This window comes from Staurois parvus, unplaced genomic scaffold (genome assembly GCF_062004578.1).
Source record: "Staurois parvus isolate SC_StPar_1 unplaced genomic scaffold, SC_StPar_1.0 ptg000586l, whole genome shotgun sequence".
NCBI classification, from domain to species: domain Eukaryota; kingdom Metazoa; phylum Chordata; class Amphibia; order Anura; family Ranidae; genus Staurois; species Staurois parvus.
In genome coordinates, this window is record NW_028318382.1 from 465,850 (window position 1) to 477,917 (window position 12,068).

The 12,068-nt window shown below is 43.1% G+C and overlaps 1 protein-coding gene across 1 annotated transcript in view; it reads left to right on the forward strand.

Annotated features, from left to right (window-relative positions):
• CKAP2L (cytoskeleton associated protein 2L) overlaps positions 1–12,068 on the forward strand; it is a 33,915-nt gene that overhangs the window by 18,465 nt on the left and 3,382 nt on the right. Inside the window, exons 6-8 of the mRNA XM_089692406.1 lie at positions 3,736–3,891; positions 8,630–8,693; positions 8,780–8,963. Of these exons, the coding sequence (XP_089548532.1) occupies positions 3,736–3,891; positions 8,630–8,693; positions 8,780–8,963 (404 nt within the window). The remainder of the gene's footprint in view (positions 1–3,735; positions 3,892–8,629; positions 8,694–8,779; positions 8,964–12,068) is intronic.

Consider the following 12,068-nt stretch of genomic DNA (forward strand, 5'->3'; position numbering starts at 1 on the left):
TGGTTGTTGTTTGGAGCTCTGCAAGGTTCTATGCAGACACATTGGTGTAGGCCTGCTTGTCCACCTGGCTGTTGTATGGGTGCTGTGATGGACTCTACTGAAGAAGTGGACTTCTCCTCTTGCGGGGGACCACCCTGTATACCCGACTGAACTAGGCCATCGTGAGCCCATTTGGGGAATTTTCTTCTACAGATCCTACGGATGCAGGGTGGTGGCAGTAGCCCTTTCCATGTTCATCTGCACCAGGTCTGCACTAGTCTCAGCCCTGGTATTTCCAACGCTGTCCAAATTGGCTTTTAGCTGGCTGTCTCCAATGTAAGTGGAGCTGGCGGACAAATTGATTCAGGGGTTACATTTCAGTTTGTGACGCGTCCCCTGTCACAGCCACTCTCCTCTCCCAAATCTGATTTTGACGGTAATACTGCGGTGGGTCCTGTGGCTCAAGTGTCGGTTGGCTGACCAGACCTCCATATTTTGGGGGTCAAAAGTGTCAGGCAGACTATCTTAGCTGGCCGACTCTGGATTAGGGCTTGTGGTCCCTGCCTAGGGGACGCTAGATGTGGATCTCTGCCATCTTGCCTCAATCTGAAGGTTCCAATGTGTGTAGCAAGGCCATTGGAGCCTCCGGCGGATGTGATGGATGCGTTATTGGCTCTGTTGGATCAGTACTATATCATCTAAACCTTTCCTTCGCTCTGACTATTCCTCGTCTATTGCGTAGGATAGAGGCTGAACGGTTTCCTGGTGGCTCCAGACTGTCCTTACTGTCTGGAGGATGCCGATGTGAGGCGGCTGGTGGGTGACGCTTCCTGGCAACTGCCTCTTCGAGGGCACCTTCTATCTCAGGGGCCAGTGTTCCATCTGACTTTAGCGTTGCGTGCCTTGATGGTGTGGCTATTTGAAAGTCAGATACTAAAGGACAGGTGGTTGTCTGGCTTGGCGATTCCCATTATCTTATTTGAGTGTCTCTCTCAAAAGATTTTTCATCAAACCTGGAGAGCTTCTGTTGAATGCGGAGCCTTGGTGCTCGTTGCTTCTGCTATCAGGCATCTGTTTCTCAACTTTACAAGCGGTGACCTGGTCATTTGTGCACGTTTCCTAAGTTCTGTAAAATGGATATCTTGGCATCTCGCCATGCTAGTTTTGGTCGAAATGTTTTGCAGGTGGCTGTTTAGGACTCTTGGAGTGGTTCCAAGTGTTGGCATGTTGCCCTGAGGTTTTTTTTTCCTCCATTAGTTGGTTTGCCAACCCCTCTTTGTAGCACTGCTTGGGGACGACCCTGTTTGCTTAAGGATAAAGAGACTGTTTCCGTCAATGAACGCAAGAGAAAATTTGTATTTTTTGTTACTCGCCATAAAATCCCTTTCTTGGAGTTCGATGAACACAGCACCTACCCCTTTATGGAGTTTCTCCTTTGATAATGCTTGTGACTGACTGGAGGCCTGTAGCAGAGAGGCGCGGTTTTATGCCCAGAGAGGACTGCCCATAGGAGGGGTCAAGTTTTATTCTGCTTAGTGTCATACTCCTGTTGATGCTATAAAACCCGGTTTGGTCATGGATAAAGAAGAAGAGGCTGTGTCCTTCAATTAATTCAGAGAAATAGATTTTACAGTGAGCAATAAAAAATCAAGCTATTTTCTCTGCACGTTAAAAGGGTTTTTCTGTTTTACCCAGTTATTTTTTATCAGTGCAATTAAAGAAAAATGCAACAAACAGATCTTAATATTGTGCGGTTTTCATACTGTCAGTCATTGGTGGGCATATAGGAAAACAAAATTATTTGAGAGTGCAATATTGGTGGTACAGTGTTTGGCAGTACTATAAAGGAAAAAGATTTGGGGGTGCTGAAGTCTCAGTGGAGATTTTAGGAACCTAGTATATGCAGTTTTGAGTAAAGAAGGGAATGGGAAGACATGATCAAAACCTTTAAATACATCAAGGGGGTGAATAAGGTTCAATTTTGCAATTTGAAGCCAAGATCAGGAATGTGGCCTCAAAGTAGCAGGAGGAAAGTTCAAAACTATCTTAAGCCTAGGTTCAAACGTATGTGGTTGAAAATCGCAGTGTTTTGCACTGCCAAGCACTTCCATTTCTTTCTGTAGAGCAATGCAGTCATAAGATTTTTGGGACACTATATTTATTCTCTCTCCAGTGCCCTATCTCTCATACAATGAAAACTGCATTGGAATATTACGATTACATCTGAACACATGCAGCTTACGTTAAACTTTATACACTGAATTTGGAACGCATTGCTACGAACACGCACCCTTTTTAAAAAACGCACTGCAGATGAAATGCATATGTGAACACATTACATAGGAAAACATTCTATTTTTGGTCATGCAAATACAAATTTGCATCCAAAACTGCACGTGTGTGAACCAGGGCTTAGAAAGTAGTATTTTTACTTATTGACTTCCAGCTGAGGTAGTGAGGAAGTCAACAGTGTAAGTGGATTCAAACATGCTTGGGGCAAACATAGATCTATACTCTGACAAAAAAAAAGTAAAAAAAAATATATATATAAATGGGGATAGAAAAATGGGCCACCTATAGCCACTATAGAGGTCATTGGCCTGCCTCATAGCAGGCTATCCCCTCTTCTGTCTATCATGAATGCTGCTGCCAGACTCATCCACCTTACTAACCGTTCTGTATCTGCCACCCCTCTCTACCAATCCCTCCACTGACTTCCCATTGCCCAACGGATAAAATAACATATAAAGCCATTTATAACTCTGCCCCAAATTACATCACCAATCTTGTCTCCAAATATCACCCAAACCGCGCTCTCCGCTCCTCCCTCCTGCTCTCTAGCTCCCTTGTCTCCTCCTCCCATGCTAGTCTCCAGGACTTCTCCAAAGCTCCCCACATCCTCTGGAACTCTCTACCCCAATTTATCAGACTATCGCCTACTCTGCTCACTTTTAGGCAATCTCTGAAAACCTATTTCTTCAGGGAAGCCTATCCTGCCCTCAGCTAATAATGGAATCTTCCACTCCTCCTACCAGTCCATCCCCCACAGTTACTACCTTTTTGTACCACTAGCCCCTCCCTCTTAGATTGTAAGCGCCAAAGAGCAGGGCCCTCCTATCCCTCTTGTATTGAACAGTATTGTTGCTGTATTGTCTCCCTTTACTGTATATTGTAAAGCGTTGCGCAAACTATTGGCGCTATATAAATCCTGTATAATAATAGAGGTCAACTACTTCAACATAACATAGGACAAAAAGTTATCCTTTGTGGAAATCATGTTTCATTTAAGCTACTCTGTTGATTTAAATGTCAAAAGTACAACCTGCAAAAGAGGGTTTATACACTCCTGTCCCGCTGCCCATTTCACCAGTCAACCCTTTCTGACGGAGCAAAAGCCTTTCAACATCTGGCCATTTTTTCAGGTACCTTGTGCCACAACATGTGTTGATACATGAAACACAGTACAAAGCGTGTGTGTCAGCGATCCATAAATACACACACACAGACACACTCTGCTTTTTTGGCATTACATTTAAGTCAACCTGGAAGAGAAAAGTAGGAACTCTGCAGGGGTTTGGGATGAAGTTGTTGAAACAAAAGACAGGTAGAATGACTTGCTACTGGTATACGTATAAGGGTCAGGTTCCTTTTTTAGCCAAGAACTCCAGTGTGCATAAACAGATTTGTTTTAATAAATAGTCAAGTCCTAGAATGCACCAGGGCTTATTTGTTAACTTTCTATTTTTGCTTCTAAAGGGTGTACCATCAGAGGATATCTATGCTGCTCTGGACAGGATTCCTGAGGGGAAAAAGTTTGCCAAATACTGGGTGTGTAAGGCAAAGCTCCTAGAAAGAGAGGGCATCACTGATGTAGTGGAGTTGTACAAGCAGGGTGTCCAGTGTGGAGCTACAGTAAGTTCTGATCAACATCCTAGACAATTCTCAGTTTAAATGTATTCTGTTTGACATAATCCAAAATGGTCTACCTCAAATGAAACCTTGCTTGTCTTATGTTTGTTTTGTAATTTATGCTGCTATGGCATTGCCTTTCAGTTTGACTGTCCTTCAAGTCCCTGTATAGAATTTTAGTACAGGATGTACAGTTGATCACACACAGGGACTTTTAGCCACTTTCAACCAGTTTTAAATGGCAGAAGCTACCAAATGGATCAATGCAACCTACCAACAACTGTTTTTATCCACATGGATGATCTAAAGCAGGAGTCTCCAAACTTTTTGAAACAAAGGGCCAGTTTACTGCCTTTCAAATTTTAGGGGGGCCAAATTATGGCCAGGGGGTGTAGAAAATGCCCTGGCATCATTGGGAGTAAACAAAACCCTAGGCTTGATGGTCAGTGGGAGGAATCGTGCCCCATCTTTGGTGCCAGTTGGGTAATTCCCCATTATCAATAGGACGCATACCGTTTTAACAATCGGTATTGAACAAAATGTATCGTTTTTATTGAGATTATGGTGATAATACGTAGAACAATTTAATTCTTCACGGAATTGGACAATATAATCGTAAGGGTGTATACCAGGGGTGGGCAAACATTTTGACTTGAGGACCGCAATGGGTTCATATATTGGACCCGGGGGCCGGACCAAGAGTAGATGAATGTACCATCCCCCATAGTAATTCATCCCCATATAGTAATTCATCCCCATATAGTAATTCATCCCCATATAGTAATTCATCCCCCCTATAGTAATTCATTCCCCATATTAATTCATCCCCCATATAGTAATTCATTCCCCCATATTAATTCATCCCTCATATAGTATTTCATCCCCCACAGTACTATTCCCCTCCCCAAGTAGTAAGCCAAGTCCCCCCCTGTGTCAATTCACCTTTGCTCCGCGCGTTCCTCTCGCCGTGTTCCCGCGCCATTCCGGTCTTCAGGGCAGAGTGTGAGAGGAGCCTAGTTCCCCTCACGTTCGTCACGCTGCCCCGCCTACACACATCCTGACAGCCAATGTTTGCCTGCCCTGGCTGTGTTTTTTTTTTTTTTTTTTTTATCACGCTCCGCGGGCCGGATTAAAAGGTCCGCCGGGCCGTAGTTTGCCCATTGCTGGTGTATACTGTCATTGATCAATTCTATCAAAATGATTTTGATCAGTCTGAATGAAAAATCCAATCGTAGGAGAGTCATCATATATGATTGTTGAAGTGTATGGCGAATCAAATGATCTTTTCAATGATCTGATCAAATTTTTCGTCCCGGACAGTAAATTGACAAAATAATAGTATATGTAATTGTTCTGTGTATAACTACCTTAAGGAACAGAAAGCCCTGAGCATTGTGTAAACAAGGTGCCAGTTTGTAAGACATGGGCACATATGGACATTTTAAATATTTTTATGTGTGTTTTTCAGTACATCTATAAGGTTGAGTGAATTTTCAAGAATTTGGCCAACTAACTAAGCATCCTGCGCCGTTTATAATTATGCAGGAAACTCCCAGGAATGGTGTGTGCTTAAGCAGATTTGATTCAGATCTATCTGTGCTACCTGCACCAGTCTCCGTCTCTGAGTATAGTAGAAGCTAGAACAGGTCTGCTCCTAATTAGCAGAGGGAATGCAGCTCCCATTATCCTCTGCTCGTGCAGTGATTACACTACACAAACAGAGCCTGCAGGGTTAACAAACCTTCTCCTCCCTACCGCTCTGAGCCATGTAGAGGGTTGGGGTTTAGCAGGGACAGCAGAGAGAATGGAGCATGCATGCAGCGCCAGCTCTCCTTTCTTTGTACTGCCTGTCACAGACCTAGTAGAACAGAGTACTTATCGCTCCTAATTAAGGGGCTTACACCGCATTTGTTACTTAGGAGCAGCACCTGAACCATTTTATTTTAAATACACTGCTCAATAAAATTAAAGGAACACTTTTTAATCAGAGTATAGCATCAAGTCAATTAAACTCCTGGGATATTGATCTGGTCAGTTAAGTAGCAGAGGGGGTTGGTAATCCGTTTCAGCTGCTTTGGTGTTAAAGAAATTAACAGGTGCACTAGATGGGCAACCATGAGATGACCCCTAAAACAGGAATTATTTTACAGGTGGACAACACTGACATTTTTTTCCCTACTCTTTTCAGACTGTTTCTCACTAGTTTTGCATTTGGCTAGGATCAGTGTCACTACTGGTAGCAATACCTGGATCCTACAGAAGTTGCACAGGCAGTCCAACTCCTCCAGGATGGCACATCAATACGTGCCATTGCCAGAAGGTTTGCTGTCTCTCCCAGCACAGTCTCAAGAGCATGGAGGAGATTCTAGGAGACAGGCAGTTACTCTAGGAGAGCTGGACAGGGCAGTAAGAGGTCCTTAACCCATCATCAGGACCGTTATCTGCTCCTTTGTGCAAGAAGGAACAGGATGAGCACTGCCAGAGCCCTACAAAATGACCTCCAGCAGTCCACTAGTGTGAATGTCTCTGACTAAACAATCAGAAACTGACTTCATGAGGGTGACCTGAGGGTCCGATGTCCTCTAATGGGCCCTGTGCTCACTGTCCGGTACCATAGAGCTTGAATTTTCTTCTTTTGTGATGCTTTTTTTCCTTCTACAAACCACAAGTGCTTCAAATAGAAAAGTGCAAAATTCCACCACCAGATGTCTGCTCCGCTCCAGCAGAGTGACCTCACATAATACTATGTTTGGTCTAACCGCACTTTTCATCTCACATTGGATACTGAAGATCAGCTATATTTCAGCTGTAGTTAACACCTTAATCGGAATACAACTCTCACCAACACTTCACCTAATAAATAAAGAACTCCACGTAGTATGTCAGATATCATAAATCGCAGGTGCCGTTTCGTCATTCGTCACTTGAATTTCTCAACGGGAACGTGATTCACGTTCCCCTTGAGAAATGCAAGTGATCAGTGACAAAACGTGTTCAGGAGCTGCTCAGTGATGCTCTGGTCCAGATTGGGGAGGAAATACCCCAGGACACCATCAGTCATCTCATTAGGACCATGCCCTGATGTTGTCAGGCATGGATACAAGCACGTACAAACTACTGAATACCATTTTGAGTTGCTGCAATGAAATTTCAGGAAAATGGACTAGCCTGCTTCTTAATTTTTTCACTTTGATTTTCGGAGTGTCTTTGAATTCATTCCTTGGTAGGTTGATAATTTTCATTTCCATCAAATGATGGGGCATTCTTCCGTTTCTAACACATTACCCAGTCCATATCAGTATAAATATCCAGCGTGATATGTTTCCCCATTGAGAGCTGATGTGTTTTCCAAGTGTTTCTTTAATTTTTTTGAACAGTGTATTTAGAAGAATGGTGTGGACTTGTGAAACTCCACCTCTAGTACCACGATTTATTTTCTGGAATTGTTGTACAGGTCTTAGGAAGCTGTGAGTCTATTGGAGTCCTTTTTTTTTTTTTTTTTTTTTTTTCTTCCCCTTAAACTTGCTCATGAGGAATGCTGAATTACCTACAGGGAAAAATGTGATCCATAGGAACCTGGGAGACTATTTTGTTCAGGTCAAATCTAGAAGGCAAGTACATTTCACAGTGGGGGAGCGTGTGTGATATGCACTGTAATTTGCAAAGGCTCTGAATTTCTGCACTGTTTCACGTGGAGGTGGACTGCACACTTTTTTTTCTTTGAAAATTTCGATTATTTGGAGACTTTAAGGACACTTGTAGCAATAAATATTAATGTGCAATATTTGCTGATGTTTGCTTTGGATTCAGATAATACATTGTCACATTGTGAATGCACTGAGCTGGCATTTTCTGCATTAAGGTGAAAAACCTTCCATTACTAGCTCCCTCGAAACCTGCAAAGCATTGCAGCAATGATCAGTATATCACAGGGTGTAATATCAGGCCCCTGCAGACACGTCCTCCAGCTTTCTGCCCGGACCTCCATAAAGGCTTTCTGTTAGAGAACTGCTGGAAATGACGGTGTGCTACAAGTATGCTGATCTGTGCACTAGTAGTCCATTGAGAACTACAAGAGGCAGACAAGACATGTAGTTTAATCATTCACAGATTTCTTTGATTTGACAAAGTCCCAAACAGCCACACCAATTTTAAATGTGACTGCAGCGGAGAGGATAGAGGAGAAACATACTTACGAGTGTAACATGTTCTAAAGGTGAATTTATTCCATTAAGGCCCCTTTCACACGAAGGGTCCAATCAGTTTTTCAGGCGGACCTGGTCATGCGGGACATTAACCCCTTTTGGACCGCCTGGTGTAAATGGACTTGTGGCCAGTTACACCCACCTACCTCCATTCAGATCTGGTCCACTAAAAAAAACAGAAGGAGATCCGTCATCTTCCATCTAAGTGAATCGAATCAGTATTTGAGTGTAAACTGACAGCAGAGTCTGTTTACTCCCAACCACCCATAGAACAGCAGAGTGGACACAGATGGCTTATCTGCCTGCTCTGCTCTGATCAGCGGACAGATCCCCTGCTTATCTCAACTGAGTCCACTTTGTGTGAAATGGGCCTAACTGACAACTCGGAGGTAATAAATATTCTGTAATTGTATGTGATCAGCATTGGAGTACTGTGTGTTTAACTTGGCATGCTTTCTGTTCACTGTATACATAGGTCTGTGAGCTTGTTGCAAATACTGAGTAAAAATATATTACAATTGTATTTAATTTTTTAGCCAATTGATGAGTTGCGAGAAGTTGTCTTTGACATTATGAAGAATACAAGCAGGAAATCAAAAGGTAATTGACTTCTACTTTATTATCTTTCTGAGGATGAGTGCTATGTGAAGTTTTCATGTTATGTTTCCTTTGTTTGGTGTTTGTAGTTGTTACCTTTGGACCATTGCCTAATGACATTGCATTGGACAGCGAGCAGCATGAGGAGAACGACGTACACAGTTATGCTACACCAGTCATAAAGCCTGTAGATGATTTGGCGACATCATGTTTTGAAATGGGCATGTGTGACCAGGGCTCTGCAGTTAAATTCCAGGTTGCCTGTCTCTCCAGGTAATGGTTTCCCTTTTATCTTCATCTCACCTACAACTGGCTATAGTTCTGCAACACTAGTTGGCTTATTATGTTTTGGTTTCACACAAGGCATTGTAAGGTACATAAACCTGTTTTGTTGTAATAAATTGGCTGTACCATGTACATTATGTACTTTCATGAACATTCTAGGCGTGTGTTAATTTTCCATTCTAATTTGCATCTCTAAGATACTCACTTCTAGAAACAACAAATGGCATTTAACTCTCCTAGGTAGCCAGAGTCAGGTAGGCAATTTGGCTAGAACTATTTCAGTCCTAGGCAGAAGTACGTGCCTTATACAGTCATGGCCGAAATTGTTGGCACCCTTGATATTTTTCCTGAAAATCAAGTATTTCACACAAAAAAGGTATTGCATTAACACATGTTTTGCTATACACATGTTTATTCCCTTTGTATGTATTGGAACAAATATAAAACAGAGGCAGAAAAGCAAATATGACATAATGTCACACAAAACCCCAAAAATGGGCTGGACAAAAGTATTGGCACCCTTAACTTAATATTTGGTTGCACACCCTTTGGAAAACATAACTGAAATCAGTCGCTTCCTATAACCATCAATAAGCTTCTGACACCTCTCACCCGGAATTTTGGACCACTCTTCCTTTGCAAACAGCTCCAGGTCTCTCTTATTGGAAGGACACCTTTTCCCAACAGCAATTTTAAGATCTCTCCACAGGTGTTCAATGGGATTTAGATCTGGGCTCATTGCTGGCCACTTCAGAACTCTCCAGCGCTTCTTTGCCATCCATTTCTGAGTGCTTTTTGACGTATGTTTGGGGTCATTGTCCTGCTGGAAGACCCAGGATCTTGGACGCAAACCCAGCTTTCTGACACTGGGCCCTACAGTGCGACCCAAAATCCTTTGGTAATCCTCAGATTTCATGATGCCTTGCACACAGTCAAGGCACCCAGTGCCAGAGGCAGCAAAACAACCCCAAAACATCATTGAACCTCCACCATATTTTACCGTAGGTACTGTGTTTTGTTCTTTGTAGGCCTCATTCCGTTTTCGGTAAACAGTAGAATGATGTGCTTTACCGAAAAGCTCTATCTTGGTCTCATCTGTCCACAAGACGTTTTCCCAGAAGGCTTTTGGCTTACTCAAGTACATTTTGGCAAACTGTAGTCTTGCTTTTTTATGTCTCTGTGTCAGCAGTGGGGTCCTCCTGGGTCTCCTGCCATAGCGTTTCATTTAAATGTCGACGGATAGTTCGCGCTGACACTGATGCTCCCTGAGCCTGCAGGACAGCTTGAATGTCTTTGGAACATGTTTGGGGCTGCTTATCCACCATCCGGACTATTCTGCGTTGCAATCTTTCATCAATTTTCCTCATCCGTCCACGACCAGGGAGATTAGCTACAGTGCCATGGGTTGCAAACTTCTTGATAATGTTGCGCACTGTGGACAAAGGCAAATCTAGTTCTCTGGAGATGGACTTGTAACCTTGAGATTGTTGATATTTTGCCACAATTTTGGTTCTCAGGTCCTCAGACAGTTCTCGTCTCCTCTTTCTGTTGTCCATGCTTAGTGTGGCACAGACAGACACACAATGCAAAGGTTAAGTGAACGTCTCTCCTTTTTATCTGCTTTCAGGTGTGATTTCTATATTGCCCACACCTGTTACTTGCCCCAGGTGAGTTTACAGGAGCATCACATGCTTGTAACATTCTTATTTATCCGCAGTTGTGAAAGGGTGCCAATACTTTTGTCCAGCCCATTTTTGGAGGTTTGTGTGACATTATGTCGAATTTGCTTTCTTTCCTCCCTTTTTTTGTTTTGTCCCAATACACACAAAGGGAATAAACATGTGTATAGCAAAACATGTGTTAATGCAATACGTTTCGTGAGAAATACATGATTTCCTGGAGAAATATCAAGGGTGCCAACAATTTCGGCCATGACTGTATCTTTATAAATACCTTCTTTAATCTGTCCATCCCCAAAACTTTTAACTCATGGGCAGAACGCAGCAAGTGTATTCAGCAATTCTAGATGGAGAAGGGTGCGGCACTATGTGATAAACAGACTTTTAATTTTAGTACATGCTCTTGCTGACCTTGTCCGCTGACCTTCCTCCTCTTGCTGCCCAACTCCAAGTATGCTAGTGCCTGCTGAGAACTTTAGACTCCTACTGGAGTGTCATCAACTATGCCCATATTTCCATTTTGGAACTACAGTCTTGCGTGTACCTGAGTGATCACTGACCACCACTGTGGAAGAGGAGAGGTGTGGCTTTGGCTCTGTGTTCCTCTTGCTGTGTGGGGCGCTGGAAATGACTGCACATAGGATAGTAGTTGTAAACAGCAGAGTGCATGTAGTGGAGAGGTTAGCAGGCCTGAGAAGGTCTTGGCAGGCACAGGGGGCACCTACATACAGTATCTAATGTCGGGCAGCACAGATGGGGTGGCAGTGGGAGAAGAAAGCTGAGAGGAGAAACAATTGCAAAACAGCAAGAGCATGCAGGTTCTGCTATTAGAAACTCATTTGCCCAGGCAGTGAGCTGCAGAATGCTACCCCTGATATATTTTGGCTGGTCCCCAACCTCTGAGTGTGGTGGAAATCATTGTTCAGTAGGCTCAAGATTATTATTATTATTATTTATACAGGATTTATATAGCGCCAACAGTTTGCTCAGCGCTTTACAATATAAAGGGAGACAATACAGCAACAATACAGTTCAATACAAGAGGGTTAGGAGGGCCCTGCTCCTTGGAGCTAACAATCTAAGAGGGAGGAGCTGGTGGTACAAAAGGTAATAACTGTGGGGCATGAACTGATATGAGGAATAGAGTCGGATAGATTGGGGTAGAGCATTCCAGAGGATGGAGGCTCTGGAGACGAGCATGGGAGGAGGAGACTAGAGAGCAGGAGTGCGAGGAGTGGAGAGGACGGTTTGGGTGATATTTGGAGACAAGATTGGTGATGTAATTTGGGGCAGAGTTATAAATGGCTTTGTATGTTATTATTTTGAATTTTATTCGTTGGGCAATGGGAAGCCTGTGGAGCTATTGGCAGAGAGGGATGGCAGATATGGAATGGTTAGTAAGGTGGATGAGCCT